General features: G+C 53.6%; 5 protein-coding genes across 5 annotated transcripts; 3 read left to right on the top strand and 2 right to left on the bottom strand.

Annotated features, from left to right (window-relative positions):
- The first annotated feature begins 1,914 nt into the window (after window positions 1–1,914).
- SETTUDRAFT_167119 (uncharacterized protein) lies at window positions 1,915–5,617 on the top strand. The gene is given in 6 exon segments (XM_008023889.1): window positions 1,915–2,159; window positions 2,176–2,178; window positions 2,316–3,078; window positions 3,132–3,743; window positions 3,794–4,175; window positions 4,229–5,617. 6 exon segments carry the CDS (start codon window positions 1,967–1,969, stop codon window positions 5,120–5,122), a joined length of 2,847 nt encoding a protein of 948 aa, XP_008022080.1. The 5' UTR covers window positions 1,915–1,966; the 3' UTR covers window positions 5,123–5,617.
- An 895-nt stretch (window positions 5,618–6,512) lies between these two features.
- Window positions 6,513–8,388, top strand: SETTUDRAFT_36832 (uncharacterized protein; the record flags this gene model as incomplete). Its single annotated transcript, XM_008023692.1, has 3 exons — window positions 6,513–6,641; window positions 6,707–6,841; window positions 6,892–8,388. 3 exons carry the CDS (start codon window positions 6,513–6,515, stop codon window positions 8,386–8,388), a joined length of 1,761 nt encoding a protein of 586 aa, XP_008021883.1.
- A 648-nt stretch (window positions 8,389–9,036) lies between these two features.
- Window positions 9,037–13,150, top strand: SETTUDRAFT_158795 (glycoside hydrolase family 36 protein; the record flags this gene model as incomplete). The annotated part of the gene is made up of 3 exons (XM_008023888.1): window positions 9,037–9,987; window positions 10,920–11,545; window positions 11,602–13,150. 3 exons carry the CDS (start codon window positions 9,037–9,039, stop codon window positions 13,148–13,150), a joined length of 3,126 nt encoding a protein of 1,041 aa, XP_008022079.1.
- An 831-nt stretch (window positions 13,151–13,981) lies between these two features.
- Window positions 13,982–15,144, bottom strand: SETTUDRAFT_158794 (glycoside hydrolase family 28 protein; the record flags this gene model as incomplete). Its single annotated transcript, XM_008023887.1, has 2 exons — window positions 13,982–14,695; window positions 14,761–15,144. The coding sequence occupies 2 exons, from the start codon at window positions 15,142–15,144 to the stop codon at window positions 13,982–13,984; spliced, it is 1,098 nt and encodes a 365-aa protein (XP_008022078.1).
- A 2,567-nt stretch (window positions 15,145–17,711) lies between these two features.
- SETTUDRAFT_158793 (uncharacterized protein) lies at window positions 17,712–18,921 on the bottom strand (the record flags this gene model as incomplete). Its single annotated transcript, XM_008023886.1, has 5 exons — window positions 17,712–18,056; window positions 18,120–18,337; window positions 18,388–18,659; window positions 18,714–18,802; window positions 18,895–18,921. 5 exons carry the CDS (start codon window positions 18,919–18,921, stop codon window positions 17,712–17,714), a joined length of 951 nt encoding a protein of 316 aa, XP_008022077.1.
- Between the last annotated feature and the right edge of the window lie 2,056 nt (window positions 18,922–20,977).

The following is a 20,977-nucleotide window of genomic DNA, read 5'->3' as shown; positions in this document are numbered from 1 at the left end:
AAAGAATAATATCTTTTAATTTAATTTAATTTTATTAAGTTGCTGTAGAGCAATTGAGTAGAGCGTCGCGTCAGGTTTGGTGGGGTGGGCCACTTACTGATGTGGGCCGCTTACTGATAAAACACGTTATATACGAGCAGGGCGAGTAAGATGCAGGGGCTGACGTTAAGCAGACTTCGGCTTGCGAGACGGTGTTGCGAAGGAGGGCACTCTCGCTTGGCCCATCCAATACACCCCATCGATGGAAGGAATGGATGGGGAAACTAAAGCGGAAAAGCCGACCCACCGGCTGTTCCCAGAGCGTGTCAGTCGGTAGTGACCGACGACCGAGATATAGCACATGGGGGAGGGGGGGGGCGAAGCATGGGCGCTTGTCAGTGACCCGTTTTCACTACTTGCAGCTGGCATGACAGGCTTGCAATCAATATAGTGCCGAGTACGGCATCTATACGTCACGACCCGTGTGGTAAACGGTCAGGGCATGGACCGGAGCGTTGTGGCACGATGAGTGCTGGGGGGGGGAGTGAGATGAGGTGAAGACTAGGGTCACCAGCCGCAGTCAAGCCACGCTGTCATGTTTCTGGCGACTTTATCCGACGCTAAGAAGACAAGGCTGGCCAAGGTGTGTGTGTGTGGCAGTGGGGGACGGGCTTCGGGCGTTCGCTCTGGTTGACGCGCCGACGGGCGGCATGTCTTGGGGGGGCGATTAAAAAAGAATTGTGATCAGACTACACTACAGTAGGTGTAGAGTCGGGGGGGTTGGGGGAGAGGACAATAGCCGTATACAAAGTGTGGGACACGGCGGCGGTAAGCGAAGGTGGTTGCTGGATGATCGTTGCTCCAAGCAGGAGGCTTTAGAGCGCACGAGGAGCGACAGAAGAAGGGCAAGCTGCAACGGCACAGCGGATCAGGCCACTAGCCCGGGCCTCTAGCGGTGGCAGAGCACGAGTGTCTGGCTTTTGCCTTGGCCTGCATGCAGGCAGGGCCCCCTTTGCAATGGCGCAGGGCGGTATTATCAGGACTGGTAGGCGTACATGTAGCAGTCAGTATTGGTATTGGTGTTGCCGCTGTGCTTGGGCTGGGGTGGCGTGGGTGGCGGCTCAGCAGAACCCCTCACCTGGTGTTCCCCGTGGCATGGGCACCCAGCGCGCCAGGAGCTGCCGTCGACGCCACAGGGCGCAAGGGAGCACATGGCAGTGCTGGCTACTTGGCGACGATGATGGCGGCGGTGGTGGTGGTGGTGGTGGTGGTGGCCGTCTTCTTGGTGGTGGTCTTGCAGGTGCAGGTGCAGGTGCAGGTGCAGGTTGCAGCAAGCACCCACTGTGCGTCTCGGACGGTCAGAGGGCCGCCAAAGCCATCGGTCAGGCGGTGCTGCTGCTGCTGCTCTTGTTGTTCTTGTTGTTGTTGTTGTTGTTGTTGTTGTTGTTCTTGTTGTCGTCGTCGTCGCCGCCGCCGCCGTGGGCATGTCTCTCGCAAGCGCCGTGTCGCTGGCAGGATTGCAAAGGCTGCCCTACTCGTGCAACCAGGTGGACAGCTACGCTATTACTCGCAGGCACGCTACTCGCCGAGATGCGAGTGCGCTTGGCCTACAGGCACGAGTGGACAGTGGACAGTGGACAGTGGACAGTGGACAGTGGACAGCGGACAGGTCGGCGGAGGCCAGCCATTCGACTCGCCGCCTGGCTGCTCAAGCCCCGGCGGGACGGTGCCCATGGCCACCCCATGCGACATGCGACGGCGCTAGCCCTAGAGCTAATCCGGGACCCACCAGCTTCTCCGCCGCAGCACAACCCTGTCCTGAGCATCCACCGGTTTACTCTTAGGCGCAGCACTCCCCCCCCCCCTCCCCAGCCACAGGCCCGCGATGCTCGATGCTCCCCAACTGCCACCCATGACGACTTCCTCTCCGGCCCTCGCAGCTACCGACAGCCTGCCACCAGACGGCCGTCGCCCGGGCCCCTTTGACATGCACCCGCCCGAAGACACGTCTGAGTTTGGCGAAGAAAACTCAGAGACCAATGACGTCGGCGACGATCAGGCACCAAAGCCCCAGCCCCAGAAACGACGCCGAGTAACGCGTGCCTGCGACGAGTGCCGGCGCAAGAAGATCAAGTGCGACGGCAAGCAGCCCTGCACCCATTGCACCGTCTACAGCTATGGTACGTCTGCAGCCCCCATGTGCATGGCCTCCGCCCGCATGTGCCTCTGTCGCCTTCGCCCGCGTGCTAACCCTGCGCAGAATGGTAACGGCCCCCTGGTGGCATCTACGCCTCGCCCGCCTCGCCCCTCCAGAAATTGACTTTTTATTTTTGCCAGCACCTACGACCAGCCCTCGAACCGCCGGCGCAATGCCACCCCCCAGTACATCGAGGCCCTGGAGAGCCAGCTCAAGCGCGCCAAAGCCCTGCTGCACGTCGTCCTGCCCACGGTCGACCTCAACGACCCCGCCATCGACGCCCATCTGCAAAACGGCATGCTCCCCCAGCTGCCCCAGGTAACGGCCCGCCCGCCAATCGTGTCCATGGAACCACGCGTGCCCCAGCACCACGCACCGCCCCCCCACGCCGACGACGTGTCTGACTCTCATCTCGAGGCAATGGTAAAGGCAACGGGCCAGCTCGATCTCGACGAGGAAGGGAACTGGGACTACCAAGGCCACTCCTCGGGACTGAGCTTCATGAGGGGACTACGACAGTTTGATGATATGTTCCAAATTCCTGCAGATGAATCCTCATCCTTTAAGCAACGCACCATGCTCTATGATGCCCCCTCGCCCAGTGTTCTTTCCCTAACCGGACCCATGTCCTCACCGGTCAACGTGCCTCTGCCCAACCGGGACGAGGCACGCGCCCTGTGTGACAACGCCATCATACAGTACAGTGCCATGCTCCGAGTCGTCCATCTCCCTACCTTTCACAAGCAGATGGACCGCGTCTACGAAGTCCCGTCTGACCAGTACGGGTCCGCCGAAACTAGCTTCTTGCCTCTGTTCTACGCTGTCCTGGCCCTCGGCAAGCTATACTCGGAAAACGACGACGGCCTTGACACGGCCGGCTACGACACCCTGACCGACGAAGGGTAAGCCATGCCCATCAACAGACGCCGTCTTGCTGCAGCTAATACGGCCCTAGACTCAAGTATTTCAAAGCCTCGCGCCAGCTTCTTGATATTACTGACTGTAGGGATCTGACTTCGCTCCAAGCCATCATTTTTATGATTCAATTCCTGCAATCATCCGCCAAACTCAGCACATGCTATGCCTACATTGGCGTTGCACTGCGCTCGGCATTGCGTATAGGTCTGCATCGCTCCTTCAACGTCAAGTTCTCCCCTATCGAGGCCGAGACGCGCAAACGCATATTCTGGGTCATTAGGCGAATGGACACGTATGTTGGCGCCATGCTCGGATTGCCGCGATTCTTGGAAGACGAAGACATTGATCAGGAGTGGCCCGTCGAAGTGGATGACGAGTACATTACAGAGACTGAAATCCTGCCCATGCCAGAGGGAAGCATCTCCTTCATGGCTGCCTTCAATGCCCACACTCGTCTTGTACAAGTGCTGAACAAGATCTGTAAATACGTATACCCCATCAAGGGAACACAGTCAGGCGGCAAGAACTCGGTGACTTACACCGTAGGCTACTCCAAGATTCGCGAAATCGAGCAGGATTTGGCACGCTGGCTCAACGAACTGCCGGTTGCACTGAAGCCTGGCGGTGACGCTCCCCCAATCATCAAGAGGTATGTTGATTTAAGCCCCTGCATGTCGCACTAGCTCACGGGACTAGCAGGGTTCAACAGCTTCTTCGCATGGCTTTTGGACATGCCCAATTACTGCTCTACCGACCATTTCTCCACTATGTTTCGCAATCCTGCAATGTCAACATGGTCGACCAAAGGGCCTTTGCTTGCGCCTCGGCCTGTGTCAACGTCTCACGCAACGTCATTCACATCTCTACAGAGATGCGCAAACGCGGTCTGTTAGCTGGAGCATATTGGTTCTCCATGTACACGACATTCTTCGCTATTGTGTCGATTCTGTACTTTGTATTGGAAAATCCGACCAGTCCAACCAGCTTTGAATTATTGCGAGATGCTGTCGAAGGCAAGGAGGTTCTGGCCTATTTTGCCAAGAGAAGCCTGGCAGCGGACAGGTGCAGTATTGCGCTGAAGGTATGCACGTTTTGGGAAGCGATTGAAATCATGGCGCTGACCAATCCTTGTAGGGCATGTTTGAACGACTACCAGAATCGATAAGACATGGCGGGGAAATCATCGCCTCGAAAAAGCGCCGACAAGGGAGCTCACCACAGTCCACAGGGATGCGACCGACTTTTCTCGGTCAAAACGATGCTGCAGGCCCGCGGCGTGCGAGCACTTATCCCGACTCAATTCCACACATCAAGACAGCCGGTTCCGGGCAAGCATGTCCATCTGCCCATCACCAGTTTAATGGGATGACTTTGAACTCCACATACCCTTCACACGCCATGTCGAACCCTAACATTTTCGACGGTGTGCCTGATCTTACGCCTACATCCTCCAACGACAGCTTACCGAGCTTCGGTATTGCCTCTATTCACGATCCGCAACAGAGCACGGCCTACAATCCCCCAATTCTGAGTATTGCATTTGCAGATGCGTCGGGCATGAATGTTCCGATTGCGGATATATCGACCATGATGTTTCCTTCGGCCGACCCCCTCGCCTATCCAAACCAGCCAATGACTGCCTTTGAGAACAAGCACCCACACGCATTTGATCGCACCAGCGGCCCGCCGGTAAGCAGCGGCCTGGTGCCTCAAATGTCGACCAGTATGGACCCGAAAGGACATGCCGCAATGTTTGCACCGACCAGTATGCCAAACGGCCAAGGCCGGCACCAGACTGACACGGAAGCTCAATTATTTGGCCCTATGCCCATGTACATGATGCAAGGCGCGCAGCAATACCGAGGCTACCAACCGCAGCCAGGAATGCAGATGCCGGGACCGAACAGTGTGCAGTTTGATGAGCTACTCAACCAGGAGGACTGGTCACAGTCTTTTATGGACCCCGCGCTGAGCATGGGCAATGGACGGGTAGCACAGACCCAGTTCACTCAGCATGGATGGCGCTAAGACAGCGTCCCCGACACTGTTCAATTCTTCAATGTGACCCATGATTCCAAATTTGACGACAGGTTGGAGCTCGGGCTCTTCGTGCGAATCCAAGTCGTCACTACAACTCCTACTTCTTCCAGCCGCTAGGCTTGGTACGTCACGAGCAACGGCCGTGCCTTCTTTTTTTTTTCCGAGTACAACTGATTTCCATTGGCGTTTTCGAGTACCAAAAGCATTATACCCCCAAGGTCAACCGGCTGGCACCGACGAGTTAAGCGTTTTTCCAACGGTTTGCGTAGGGTGAGGACAGAGCCTCACTGCTCGAAGCTTTAACTGAAATGTTGACTTCGAACGCGACCTGTCCAATGCATTTTTAGCGTTGATTTTCGATTACTGATTTCATACTCTTGTCATTGCAATCTAGGGCGGCGTTCGACTAAGCAGTCTAGAGAGGAGAATGTATGGGCTTTGCGATTACTATTTTCTTTGGGTGTTAAGAGCTATATTGTTGCATGGGCGCTCTTGAAGAAGGTAGGAATAGAAGCAGATGAAGATTGCACTTGTTTTGTTTCGTGAAATGACGGACGACTGTGTTGGAGCAGCAAATTGACGCACACAAATCAGCATGGCACTGGGTGTACGGTTGTTTTGGGGTCAGACGAGATCAACGTGCGAGCCCAACATGTCCCAAGATATCAGGACCGCGACGCTAGCCGCATCTGCTTCGACTTAGTCACGCAAATGGGCGAAGAGGAATACCGAGGCCGCCCTTTGACTGCAACTCGAGTGTCTGAAGAGCAAATGACCACAGGTCAATGCATGCTGGCTGACAAGAAGATGCAACGACGGAGCGGGGTAAATGCCTTTCCGATACTTCCAAGCACAATGCCTAGCCTTTCGCCATGGGCGCCGGCGGCCGCCAAGTCCAACTACTCTTCTGGGTCGTCATCCGCCAAGCAGCACTGCCGCCATTGGGAACAAAACGTCTTGTGGGGAAAGCGGCCGTGCCAAGAGTGAAGACCGGTTTCCCATGGACATTGCTTCCGGCCATGGCTGGCACTACGCACCCTCGCCGCTAAGGAGCGCGGCTCAGCGACCCTGGTGACTGGGCTTCTTGGAACCCAAGACTGCGTATCTAAACACCTTCTTAACCTGGATGACGGGTGCAGGCGGTTGGGTTAGTCGACGCTGTGCCGATAGGCTCGACAGAGGAGACACTGAGCGTGGCGCAATGCATCGAGGACCAAGACGTGTGTCTTCGGCTTGAAGGATACGGTGGGATTTTCTCGGGATGTATATATATCGCGGATGCTGCTGCTGCTGGGTTGGTCTGTGAAAGAGCAGCAAGTGATCGCCCTGCGAATCGTCTACTTGTTTCAACCAAGGTTTGCCGGGCCTGTCGTTCATCATGGTTTTCCTGTCCTCGTTGTCTGTGCTTGGCTCTGCGCTGGTGGGGCTAAGCAATGCGGCAGCCCTGGGTACCGCGCAGGAGTATGCGGATGGTACCGTACATGCGAAGATCATGGCCATGAAGATGGTATGTTGGTATTTCTTGTGGAATTTAACTTTGTTCTGGTTTCCGGGGCTAACACGAACTCGTAGGCTCAGTGGGATGCCGAGCTCGCCTCGGGCGCAATGGATAGCTCCAGGTACCCTGAATTGAGCTACACGCCGTGTGTGAACGGCTTCGCGGAAGCGATACCGGGCGACTTTAACAACACATTCAAGTGCCATAACGTTAGTCCTGTACATCTGGATGAGCGGGCAGTGTGACTAATACACGGCAGATTGACCTCTACCATTTCCTCCCACACTCGCTTCTTGGAAGTAGCCAGGGTCAGGGTTCCTCCTCCTGGGGGTGGACATCAAAAGACGGACACGAGTTTGTCGCTATCGGTCAGTTTGATGGCACCGCATTTGCGGAAATCAGCAGCGAGGGTAAGCTTATTTACCTCGGGCGATTGCCACAATATGACAAGATTGGATCTCGATGGCGCGAGATCCGTGTCATGAACGACTACGCAGTGATTGGTAGTGAGGCTATCAAACACGGTGTGCAGATCTTTGATATGAAGAAGCTGCTCGATTTGGACGGCAAGACGCCCAAGAACTTCACCCAGGAGGATCTGACTGGCCACTGGGGATTGGGCGACAAATGGAATGATCTGCCTGTGGGAAGAACGCACAACATTGTCGTCAACCCGGAACTCAACTACGCTGTTGCTGTTGGCTCGGTCGGTGGCAACGAGACCATTCGTGTACGTGGCAATCTCCCCTGCCGTGGAGGTCTCATCTACATCGACATGACCGATCCATCTAACCCCACTAGCCCTGGTTGTGCCGCCGCAGACGGCTACGTCCACGACGCGGAATGCATCGTGTACCGTGGTCCACACAAGAAATACTACGGCCGCGACATTTGCTACGGCTACAACGAAGACACGCTTACAATTTACGATGTTACTGACAAGGTGGGAAACACGACCAACATCATCTCGCGCACCACGTACCCAGGCGCCGAGTATGTCCACCAAGGAGTCGTCAACAACGCATCGTGGCAAGAGTACATTTTCATCGACGACGAATTCGACGAGCGTGACGCCAAAGTAGGCCCCATGACCCAAGGTCTCCCTACCACGCACATCTTCGACATCCGTGACCTGGAGAACCCATTTTACTCTGGACACTACGAGGGCAAACGACGCAGTATCGACCACAACCAGTACGTTGTCGACAACTACCTGTACCAGTCCAACTACGGCAATGGCCTCAACGTCCTGGACATCCACTCCATCACCTCGGACCCCAGCGGCGCGGGCATCTGCGAAGCCGGCTTTTTCGACATTTACCCCGAAGACGACGAGAACGAGGGCGGCGGCACAGTCGCATTCCTGGGATCATGGTCTTCGTACGCAAACTTCAAGTCGGGCTTCATCTTCGTGCACACGATTGAGCGCGGCTCATTTGTCGTCAAGATGACGAGCAAAGAATGCGAGAAGCCCAAGGTCTGCGAGGTAGACGGATGTCTATCTAGCATGCGCACGGCCAACGTCGAGGGCAGGCTCGAGGCGAGCCAGCACTTCTGCGGCAACTTCACGCAGAGACTCGTCGACGACGTGGCTGCTGTGCCGGATTTCGCGCGCTCCGCGTGTGCCGCCGAGCAAAAGGATACCGTGGCCAGAGTTAGCAGTGCGTGTGCTTGTCTGCCTACGCTGCCCGTGCCGGACCTGCCGCGGACGACGACTCGCCCGCCGGTGCCTACCGTGTTGCCGCCGAGGTTCTAGCCGTGCCGAGTTTTGGGGGGAAAGAAGAAGTAGAAGAAATCATGGCGAGTGTTGGCATGGTGCTTCTGTTGCCAATGGCGAGTTATATTAAATAGATAAAAAGATGAATGAATGCATGTGCTACAGTCTTCAAATGCTTTGTTAGTGTTTTCTTGTATGTGTGCTGCTACGAGTAACTACGTCAAAGCTAAGGCGGTGGTTTGTTTGTGAAAATATACGTTGCAGTATTACTTTACAGAAGATACCTGATGTATCTTTGCTCCATGAGCTATCTGATGTGGCTGAACCATTCGAAAAGAGGCAGCCAAAGGAAGTGGTCCAGGAACATGGTCAGCCGAAAACAGACTAGCGCGCTGCGCCACGCCCATGCGTGGCTCAGTCGTGAAAATAGACGTAACGTCATTGTTGCTGGGCTTGGCCTGCTGGCCGCAAGCTTGCCCACTCCTTGGACGCTTTCTTTCCTCGTTAACCTCCTAAAAACATCTTGTACATTAGACGCTTCAGTCGCATATGGAAGTACCTTGACGATTGACCCCTTGTTTTCTGTCATAAGCAGCCCAAAAGTCGGCGGCAAGCCTTTGTCTACAGAGCCAGGCAGCTCACGCCGAGCATCACCCACCTACCTGGCTACCTACCCATTACACGAACATGGCAACACAACGTAAATCACCATCGAGCGAGAGCAACGGTGTCTCTCCCGCGGACGAAAAGCCTACCACCAGTATGCGTATGCCGACGTCGTCGGCCCGGCAGTCGCCTTTCTTCCCCACGCGCCTCGAGGCCCAACTCATCGCCATCTACCCGCTCACGCTCCTGCTCGGCAGTGTATTCAGCACGCTCTCGCCGTCGACGCGCAATGCACCCTACTCGGCGAACCTGCAGTCGCACCCAGTCGAGTTTGCGCCGTCGTACTTTGCGCAAAAGAAAAACGTCTTCAATGTGTACTTTGTCAAGGTCGGGTGGTTCTGGACGACGCTCGCGTTCGGCGTGTTTGTGGGTTTCCACCCGAGTTTCGGGCAGGGTGCCAGCGCGCGCAGATTGAGGGCGCTGCTGCGATACGGCGTGGTGACGACGTGGTGGTGCTTCCTGACGCAGTGGTGTTTTGGCCCGCCGCTGATCGATCGCGGCTTCAGGTTCACGGGCGGTCAGTGCGAGCTTCTCCGGGATGCGGACGCGCGGGACGACATGAGTAGCCCGCGGGAATACATCACGGCGGCAACGTGCAAGGCGGTGGGAGGCACGTGGAAGGGCGGCCACGACATCTCGGGTCATGTGTTTTTGCTCATTCTGGGGTCTTCGCTGCTGTGGCTCGAGTTTTTGCCGGCGTTGACGCGCGTAGAGGGGCTAAGGGACGGCAGATTGATTACGCTTCCTGATGGCAAGGTCGCGAGCGTGGCGGTGGAGAAGGATCTCGCCAAGGCAGAGGGCGAGGCCACGGCTCGAGGCGTCAAGTTCGCGCTTGGTGTTGCGGCCTTGATGTGGTGGATGTTGCTTATGACTGCGGCTTACTTTCACACATGGTTTGAGAAGTTCACCGGGCTTCTTGTGGCATTTGCGGGGCTATGGACCGTCTATTTCCTTCCTAGAGGCGTGCCGCAGGTCAGGGCGTGGTTGGGCATGCCTGGCGTGTGAGCCATGGGAGGATCACGGAACATGTATCAGCTGCTTGGTGTTTGTGTAGTCGGGTTCTCATCTGGGAATGGCATTGCTTGCATGATGAGTTGAGTTGAGCGAATGGAGTAAAAGCATAGCAAGCGTTAGTATTGTTTAATAACATGTACCACCACCACATTCGTCAGCCCTTGCATTTCTCATATTCGTTGAGCCCTCGAGACTCGATGACTAAAAGGCTCTGCTCCGTCCCTTGCGTATTACATGGCTTGGTCGCGGGTTTCGGTACTTGAATAGCGGAGCCACCTCTTCCGATTAGCAGGGCTGCAATCGACATATCGATCGACGGCAGGCGGGAAGCAGATTCCTCCCGAGTTTCAATCCGACATCAGAGCCGCAGCAAGCATTGCGTCGGCGGAGTGCTGCGCTATTGCTTGCATGCAGCTTGCACCAGGTTCAAAGGACCCAACCACAAGTGTCTACTTTTCGAGGCACACGACATAATATGACGGCACCGACCGGCTAAAGCTCGCATTACTCTTGCATACCGTGTCTTGGCTAGCCTCATCTGGCAGCCCACCCGCCGCAGCCCACCTCTCGCCAATCACCGCCTTCTCCGCAAAAGCACATCGTAGACGAATCTGTTCCTTGACCCCAGGATATCCCCACTTCCCCTCACAACGGTTGCATTTTTACACATCGTGGGCCTTAGCTCGGGATGCGCACAAGCCCGGGAGTCGGCGGTGCATATAAGGAACACGGTACCTCGATGGCTTTTCACGGTGCATTCCTTTACCACGCGCCTTCGCTATGCTGGCTATCAAGCGTGTTTCTGCCTTGAGCCTGCTGGCCACTGCTGTGGCTGGACAAGATGGTAAGTCAGGCACTCGGGGTGATGTATACCTGCATTACACACACAGCCGGCTAACGACAAACACGCAGCAATCACAGCGAGCGGGACAAACTTCACCTTGACTGCCGATGGCATGTCATACCTCTTCCACGTGGATACGGCGACTGGAGATCTGATCTCGGACCATTTTGGAGGACCAACCACCGACTTCACGCCGCCCGCTTTTGTCGATCAGCGAGGATGGGTTACCACACTCGGCGCCTATCGCCGCGAATTTCCTGACGTTGGCCGCGGTGACTTCCGCTTGCCTGCGATCCACATTGAGCATGCAGACGGCGACACGGTAACGGCCCTGCGCTACCAGTCGCACGAGATTTCCCAGGGTAAGCCTACGTTGCCGGGTCTGCCAGCCACTTATGGAAGTGCGGGCAATGTTACTACCGTGACGGTCCACCTCTACGACAATGTCTCGGATGTCTCGGCTGCGCTGCTGTACTCTGTTTTCCCAAAATACAATGCTATTGCTCGCAGCTTTAGCATCACAAACAAGGGAAACTCGACCATTTCGATTGAGCGAGCGGCGAGTTTCAGCACCGACTTCCCGAATGTGGAGCTGGAAATGATCGAGCCGCATGGCGATTGGTCGCATGAGTTCCAGACGGTGAGGAGGACGGTAGATTATGGCGAGACTACGTATGTTTTTTTTCTTCTTTCTTGAAGCAATTAAGGCGGTGACTGACCGATTGTAGATTCCGGAGTACCACGGGCTACTCGTCGCATATCCACAACCCTTTCTTCTCGCTTGTGTCGCCAACTACTACCGAGTCGACGGGAGAAGCATGGGGATTCAGCTTGATTTGGACGGGAAGCTTTGCCGCGACAGCTCAACGCTTCTCCAACGGCTATGTGCGCATGCTCATGGGCCTCAATCCGCTACACGCCAGTATTCCTGTAGCGCCGGGTGAGACTTTCCAATCCCCCGAGGCCGTTGGTGTCTACTCGTCAGAAGGTCTCGGGGGCATGTCGCGATCTTTCCATGACCTCTACCGTAACCATCTCTCCCGCGCCAAGTTCACGGATCAAACACGCCCAGTCCTGCTTAATTCGTGGGAGGGTCTGGGGTTCAAGTTTAACGACACTTCGTTGGTCAAACTCGCTGGTGAAGCCGAAGAGCTTGGTATTGAGCTTTTTGTCATGGATGACGGTTGGTTTGGCGTCGAATACCCGCGTAACAACGACACTCTTGGTCTTGGTGACTGGACGCCCAACCCAGCAAAGTTCCCCCAGGGTCTCAGGCCATTCATCGACAAAGTGACTAGCATGAAGGTGTTGAACGAGCCAAAGGCCATGAAGTTCGGCATCTGGGTTGAGCCAGAAATGATCAATCCTAATTCGACGCTGTACCACAAGCATCCTGACTGGGTTCTGCATGCGGGGAAGCACCAACGCACGCTAACACGCAACCAACTCGTTTTGAATGTGGGGTTGCCAGAGGTGCAAGATTTCATGATTAGCACCGTCTCTGGTATCCTTGACTCGGGCAACATTTCCTACGTCAAGTGGGACAACAACCGTGGCATGCACGAGCTCTCCCACCCATCAGACGACTACAAGTACATGCTTGGACTCTACCGCGTCATTGACAACCTGACAACGAGCTACCCGGACGTTCTTTTTGAGGGCTGCGCATCAGGCGGCGGACGCTTCGACCCGGGCCTTCTCCACTACTGGTCTCAGTCTTGGACCTCGGACAACACGGACGCTTCGGACCGGCTGACCATCCAGATGGGGACATCGCTCGTCTACCCCCCTTCAGCAATGGGCTGCCACATCTCAGCCGTGCCCAACCAACTGACTGGCCGCAACATCAGCATCGTGTACCGCGGGCACGTGGCCATGATGTGCGGCTCCTTTGGCCTAGAACTCAACCCAGAGGAGCTCTCACCCGAGGAATCGGCAGCGCTTCCCTCCATCATGGCCGCCGCCAAAGCCGTCAACCCCATTGTCATCTCGGGCGCCTTTTACCGGCTCGCGCACCCCGCGCACTCCAACTGGCCCGCCGTGCAATTCGTGAGTCGCGACCTGACGCAAAGCGCCGTCTTCGCCTTCCAGCAATCCTACAGAGTCAAGCCTGCGGCCCCGCCGCTCCGCCTGCAGGGCCTCGACCCCAAAGCACGCTACACCAATAATTGGGACAATGCCACGTACAGCGGCGCCACGTACATGAACCACGGTCTCAATGTCGCGTGGAAGTCGGGTGATTACCAGAGTAAGCTCGTTTGGCTCGACAAGGTCTAACGTGTGCCGAATGCGAAGTCGAATAGGCCCGACATGTGAGTTTTTGTGTAGCTGATCAAAGAAATGTATTTATATGATGATGATGATGATGATGATAATGTGTGGACTTGGATTATATTTACCTGGATCACTGTGTATGCATTATTTATCCAAGGTGTTGATGCAGTATATGAAATGTATGGTTGGAGCGGCTGCTTACTTAGTTTCATACTGTACTGTACGTACTTGTCATGCTCACGTCGCGTTCGCGTGCCAAACTGGGCTGACATGTGGACTTAGCGTGGGGGGGTGGGGGACCCGTTATATCTGCTTACGCGTAAGTAAGTAGCCGTTCTGACATACAATAGTAAGCATCTTAGATGGTCGTTTTGTATAGTATGCCCTTTGATGTCTGACCTGACTACGTCGGCGTTTGGGGGTTGTTGGCTCAACATCAAAATTGCTGAGGCACAAAGCAGCAATATTTACTGCATATTCACACACACACACACATATTTATATACTGTCTTCACACGAGGAGAAGGAAATGCAAGTAAAAAGGCACAACAGAAGAATTCTTCACAACACTGAGATGCAAATTGCTTGCTTGCTTGCTTGAAAAGCTACACCAGTACGCAACTTTCCAACACTCCCCCGAACTATATACAGCAGGTATGTAAGATATTATATACAAAGAATGGAAAAGAAAGAACGGGGTACGTAACTTGATAATCTGTCCAGCCCCGTCTTGCTCATGCTCTCCTCTTGTGTCCAGGAAGAGTGAGAATAACCTATTTTTTTTCTTCTTCTTCTTTCAACCGCAATGGGAGAAAGGTGGAATGGGTGTTATGCTTAGCAAGAAGCACCTGTAGGCACGTTCCGGCAGGCATTGGGGTCTTTCTTTCCACCGGTGATGCTGACGCCGGACCAGGTCCAGCCGGAGCAGCTGCCTGCGCCACAGAGAATGTAGACGTCAGTGCCGGACGAGGCGACGGTGCCCGTGACGCCCTGGATGGTGAGACCGGTGATGGGGACGCCGGTAGTCGGGGTGCCCGTGGGCTTGCCGTTCTCGCAGTCCTGCTCAATGACAATGCCGTACTTGGCAATGTTCTGCAGCGTAATGTCCTTGTACGTCACGCCCGAGACGGAGCCCGTCGCGCCCGAGACCGTCTTGATGCGCACGCCGTTGTCCGAATTGACGATCGTAGAGCCCGATACAATCACGTTCTTGACCGTGTTGTCGGACCGCCCGCCTACAGAGCCAATCGAGATGCCGTGGCCGCCTGAGCACGTGCCGCCCGTGAAGTGGATGTCGGTGCCCGAGTTTACGGCAAGACAGTCGTCTTGGTTCTTGACGTTGGCGTTGGTGATGAAGACGCCTGTTGAGGAGCCCACGTCAAAGGTGTCGGTGTTGTGTCCGCCCTGCGTGTCGCCCGCGCTGTTGTCAATCGTGATCTTGTCCAGTGTGAGGTTGTTGGCGTTGTTGATGGAGAAGGCCTGGACCGGTGTGTTCTTGATGTTGAGGCCCGTGATGGAGGATCCTGTCAGAGAGTGGGCTGCGAAGAACTATTCAAACGAGTCAGTTACTCTGGGCTTTCAGAAGTTGGTCTTGTGCTTGGAAAACGGCTTACCTTGGGCTTGGTCTTGCCGCCGTTGCTGCCCTTTCCGTCCCACCACGCAGCGCCGTTGCCGTCAATGACATGGCCTGAAGCACCGTTGACCGTGATGCTGCTGCCAGAGATGGAGATGAGAGGGCCCGCCCATGGCGTGTAGCCAAATGTGGTGGTGCCTTGGAAGGTGACGGTAGTGCCAGACTTGAGTCCCGTCAGATCCAGGGTGGTGCCTGCAGGGACGGCAATGTTGTTGAGGATAATGGTGGAGCACGAAGTCTTGCCCTTGATGGCAGACGCAGCGTCAGTGAAGGTGCAACCAGCGCGAGTTTCAAGGCCAGCCGGGGCAGCAGAGACGAGCGCGCCAGCGCTGAGGAGCATCGAAGTGAGTTTTGCGGCAACCATGATGTCCGAGTTGTAATACTTCGAATGAAATAAAAAATTATGTAGAGGAGAAGAGGGCGAAGGAAGAGGATGGATGTAGTGTGGTTCCCATATGGAGATTCCACCTCGAGATACTTATACAAGGCGCTCCATGCCTCAGCGAAAGTGTGGAAGCAAAGCCGCCCTGGAGCGGAACACCCCCCCCACACTCTCCATCAAGCTCCCTGAAGATTAATTTTTCCGAAGCTTGTCGCTCTGGGCAAGGCTTGTCGGAAATCTGCAAACCCCCCAGTGTTTTTAGCCAACGTGACATGAGTAGCCCGACCCCAGGGATCTTTCTGGAACAGTGCTTTCGGACAATAAACAACTAATTCCATCTACGGCCATCGTATTCTGCCGTCTCGAGGCCCCCTCGTACAAGTAAATTGGGAGAGGCAAGACATATTACACTGTCTATTGTGTTGATATTGCAAGACGGTCTTCAAGCATCGCCGGCTTGCCCATGCTACGTGCGTTGATCATGGCGAGCATGTCAAAAAACCAGACTGCTTGCGACCGACAATCCAGGTCCCTGCTGGGAGTGACAGGCCCACTTTGTCTAGATGGGCGAGGGCTGTTACCGAGTTTGGCTGGCCGCCCATGTCGAAACCAATTTGCGGAATGGAATGGTGAAACGAGCCGAGCCACTGGGGCTAGATGCGTGGCGCTACACTGCCGTGGCGTAGTAGACATACGCCAACACGAAGCCGAAGCGGGACAGTAGTGCCGATGCAGCCGATTGACGGAACATCTTATACACAAAGGTTATTCTGAGCGAAACGAACGCGTGACTGAGAAACATGTGTCGTGGAAGACGAGGAAGGACTGGTATTTTGCGGTGTTGCAGAAGCCCAAGTCGCAGCCAACACCGAGGACGCTGGAAGCGGGCGTGGAAAACCAAACCCGTCTTACATAATGACGCAAAACGGAACGGCCTTCCCGTAATAATAAGCATTCAAATTTCAGTTTGTCCCGTCCTGCAAGGGCTGGCATGTCCATGGCGAAACAAGGCGAGGAGGCGCCTGAAACGGGTGGTCCTCATGTGCCCAGGGTGGCGGCCAGCGATTGGTGCAATATTTGGAGGATTACAAGAACGATAGCGACGGCCAACTGCGCTGCTACTGGTGCTACTACACCTAGCCACTGCAGACGTTCACGTCTACCCCATACGATCTGCAAGTCAGCGCGGTACTCCGGATGGAAGCATCACGGCCTTCACGAAATCCTGGGGGGCCTTGTGCCGCCGATCGGAGGGAGGATATGCGCCCCTGCGTCAGGCCATGCATGCATTGCCGTCAAACAACCCAATCTCACCATGCCCTAGTGCCAATGCCGTTGCCGACCCGATGCCGCTCCATGCCCATTCATTTGCAGTTCCCTGAGCCCCCCGTCTCTTTCTTCCCAATGCTGTGACGGCAGGAAATGAGGCGTTGCTGAGCCTGGCCCCACGAGGTGTCGCGGTCCACGTCAGTACACATGCGCGTCCAGTGTGCGAGGAGAAGATGGTCGGGAAACCTTAGATGCAGGGGTCGTGGCTAATTGGGGCATGTTTAAGCCGAAAGACGCTACGGTAGTCTGCATCTGCGCCGTGCAAAGATAATCCGTCAATGAATTCATCCAGTCGGCGCTGCAACTACAGATGCCATCTGACTATCCCCACAAGCTTCGCAGGCTCGCCTAGTCCGACAGCCACCACGTATCTGGAATAGCATCCAGTGTAGCGGTGGACGGCGCCATGAATCTGGACACGTCGAATACGAGTCTCAGTCTGCATGCTGCAGCCAGTGCCATGTGCAACTACAATATTCCCGAGGTATGCAAGTCATGGTCGTCGTGGGTACAGTATGGAGCCTGGCTACCATCTTCGTCACGTATACGACGATGGAAATGTGAAATCTACCGCGTTAGCATCTTGCAATCACTTGTACATAAGACAGATGAACATACCGGGTATTTGTGCTATGCTAGCGTCGTAGGTGGAGTATCCAGAAATTATCAAGATGGGGTTCTAGAAAGTGGGTGATGGTTCACGACTCAACAGCTCAACCTGATTCGGTTACTAAGTACGCGCTAACCCTTCTGGGTGAAAGTACATAGCCGAGCTGCTGTTGTCAACGCCAGCAGCAGGGCGCCAGGTTGCACGGCGAGCAGATTGAGAGCCATTCACAGCAGTTCTTCTCGGCTTTCTTATGCACCTCGTCCAATAAACGGTCTCTCTGGGATGATATTTCCTCCATTAACAATGACAGGCTGGCTGCCACGCTCCCCCCGGTCAAGATTCCGGCTGGCCACGTGAACCATCGCGGGGGATGGTGTCTTATACGGGCTCTTGCTTCTGCGTCACGGGGCCACGCGATATAAGGCCTGCCATCTTGGTTCGGATAGATTTACCTGGTCCACGATCGTGAGACAAGAAGATTGCAGACGTGAAGCCCACTTTCGCTCCTTATACTACGTCTTCACATCGGACGGGCCAGTGCTGCTGTTGCTGTTCATTGAGCATCACTGCTGAATTGATTTCGCACGTGAACCATGACACTCTAGCTACCTTACACACCCTCAAACCACTTATGTGCCAATGCCTCGCGCGCCGTAATTCTCTTCTCCGGATCGAAATTCGTCATGGCACAAATAAGACTTTTAAAATCTTCGTCGACGCCGTCCCATAGAGAGAATGGCCTACGCGGTTTGTCTTTATTGAAACCATTCCGAGTTACTTCAAAAATGGGAACCCAAGGATTGTCGCCGAGGTTTCTCAGGAATCCACTTAGTCCGTCCTCATCTGCAAAATACGAGATTTGGCGTTCGATTACTACAGCCAAGGGCTCCACACCCTCGTCCAGCTCCTCTTCCCCAACAGCAAAGATGACGCGTTTATGCACCGCATAAATGCACTGCATGATAAATAATAGTGAGCAACAATCTCAAAATCCATGATGTTTATGCGCAGAACTTACCACAAGGGCGAAAGAGAAGATATCAGACGGCTTATTCACCGGTCCTCTGGCGTGTGCTTCAGGGCTCCTCCACATCCAGTTACCGGCCTGTTTTCCGATCATATCTGATCCAGGAGGGATATGTGCCGCATCTTCAAGATCCCCAAGCTGAACTCGCTCGATAAATATCCCATCTTGATGCTCTTTCCAGTCGATCAAAACATTGTCCGGTTTGATATCTGTCTCAAATAAGTCACTAATCATTGTTTCACTAAAGAATGCCAGTTACCCGTGTGGACAATATCCTGGTCATGGAGTTCAGCGATTCCACGAAGTGCATCTTTCAGGATCTGCTTTGTCACTGCGAGGGGCAAGTCCTTCTGAGCGAGGCTGAGGAGATGATCGGCAAAGTACTGGAAAACGAACATGGAGTTCTCAGAGATAGTATCATTGACGAGGCGGACATGTTTAGCGCTACCGCGTAACCTATTGTTTATGTCTTGAAGGTCCTCGAAATTGACTTCGTGAACATACTTGAGTATGAACTTTTGGTTGCTGGCACTGAGGGAACTGTAAGCAGGTCAATAGAAGCGAGGTGCGACTAGGTTCACTTGCGTAGCTAAGTAGACTCGGCGTACTGGAGATGTTTCTTCCTGAAGCACCTTTTCGACGCTGTAATGGCGACCAGACTGGCCAATGTACCTCTTGCAGTCCACCCGCGCAGATGAATTCGTGCTGGCATTACGATGAAGCGTGGTCCGAACAATGGCTGGGGTTCTGGGTAAAGCTAATGTACAGTTTGTGAGTCGTGGTGCGACGACATTTAAACATGTCCAACTTGCGCGAGAGCAAACAGTCAGGCGAGAAAGGGGTCGTAGCGATATCATTAGATATAATGAATTTAGAGAATACCGTCACGTGTATAGTATTGATTGCGAATTCCAGCAATGGTGCAAAAGACTTGATAGAGAGAAGACGGTTTTTGCTCCCCGCCTTCGTCGTACGAGGTGCCAACATTGAGCGCTAAATTAGCTCCTGCATTTTACCCGCCAATTATCTGTTTAGTTGCCCAACGTTTTACATTCTGCAAGCTGTTGTTCTACAAGTCATTCTACTAAACTAATGTAGTAGATTTCACAATATAGCATGACATGTAATACGTCATAAAAGTAGGTACGGTACCCTATTCGTTGTATACAATAAGCAAGTAGTAATCCACATTTTACATATTCATAGAGAACCACTGATTTTATTTAAAACGATACCCTTAAGACGAATGGATAGTACTAAGTATAGCGTAATATCATGCACGGAACTCATTATAGTCCCCGAAATACCCCCAGATAGAGCCGGCAGCATCGCCGCAACTCACTCAACCTGGTCGCGCACTAACCAGAACAATACCAAAAACACCAATATCATCAGAAGCCATCATCACCGTAAAATTCGAGCAGTTTTTTCTCGCAATTTTCTTCCTTTCTTCCCCAACCTTGTCCCTGTCGTATCCACGCAAGCACTTGCATGACAGTATAAACCCTCATTTACTCGCAACAGCGACATAATTTCAGTTGAACTAGACTCTAGATTCGACACCCTCGCCCCATGTGATACCCATCGATTGTGACGTGGTCTGTACAATACTTGGCTGTTTCTCTATACTACATATATGTTTCTAGACGCTACAAGAACAAATTATTGTAAAAGACTGAGCAAGCTTCGAAAACCTATCTAATCCAGAAACGATAGTATCCAATTACTTTCTTGCAAAGTATACCTTGCCGTATTTTGTCGTCTGCTATTCTAGTATCGAATACACTTTCAAAGTTTAAACAGTCGCCAAGTAAGAGTGGGGTGACGCTTATAGTCCCATGGCAATGATATATGTTTCTTCGTATGCATTCTTGGTTCTGCAATTGTAATAAGCTTTCACTGCTTTCCTCCTTGGGTGTTGCGCTAGCTGCTCAGGCGGTATATATCCGAACATCAACGTTCCTACAACCCAGAACGGAGCTGAACAAGGGTGCAGATTGTGTCTGCATTTCCTATTTCTATTCTATCACAGCCTCTCAGCTAATGCAGACCAGACTCATATATCACCAGCATAATGGTGTTCCTACTTGTCATAGCTGCTGCTGAACTTGCTCCAGTTACCCTGAATCACAGACCTGGAGGCTGACTGCACGTAGACAAAGTAAGGTTTACGATTAGCCAATAGCACGTGTTTACAAGGACTCGGATAACACACTTATGTGATGAAATCCACTAGCTACAATAATGTGGAGGTGGACAATCCAAGCGGATGCTTCATGTACTTCATCTGAAACCTCACTATCGTAGTACATACAGTGGTACACGGTCGAGTCATGCAGGATATCCATGTGTAAACCAACATCATATCTACCAATATGAGAACAGTCAGAGCCAGATAAGTCAGCATGATCCTGGTCCCGTGAATGGAAGGTAAAATGTGTTTGGGGGTGCGTTCTCACTAACGAAGAACACACTACGGATCTCGGAGCGTCCCGTCGTTTGCGGCTATGCCTTTCCCATAGCCGTTCCGCTCGTAGATCACTAGAAATGCTGCAAGTATCTCCCTTGCTGTGGGGGCTGGTTCAAGCCCTTCAAGTCTCGCCAGAGGATCTCAGTCACGCCGGTGGAATGGTAAACGTCATACCACTATCGTTATGTGAGTATGTAGGTGACTGGGAGTTTTCCTTGGAGGAAAGAATTGCTCGCCTCTTCAAACTTCATATGTTGCATATGTGTCACGATAAAAGCTGCTTCCATAGGTCTATCGGGTTGAAAACTGAGAATTGCGAACAGTGGATGTAGCGTATTATCACGTCCGCGCCTTCTGAATAGGAAGCGCTGGTTGTCTG

Source organism: Exserohilum turcica, assembly GCF_000359705.1.
Source record: "Exserohilum turcica Et28A unplaced genomic scaffold SETTUscaffold_11, whole genome shotgun sequence".
In the NCBI taxonomy this organism is placed as follows: Eukaryota; Fungi; Ascomycota; class Dothideomycetes; order Pleosporales; family Pleosporaceae; genus Exserohilum; species Exserohilum turcicum.
This window is presented reverse-complemented; position numbering and strand designations above follow the sequence as displayed.

Coding starts and splice junctions, on each gene's coding strand:
- SETTUDRAFT_167119 (XM_008023889.1), top strand. CDS start 1,967: ATGCACCCGCCCGAAGACACGTCTGAGTTTGGCGAAGAAAACTCAGAG. Junction 3,079..3,131: donor GACACCCTGACCGACGAAGG/GTAAGCCATGCC, acceptor ATACGGCCCTAG/ACTCAAGTATTTCAAAGCCT. Junction 3,744..3,793: donor GCTCCCCCAATCATCAAGAG/GTATGTTGATTT, acceptor CGGGACTAGCAG/GGTTCAACAGCTTCTTCGCA.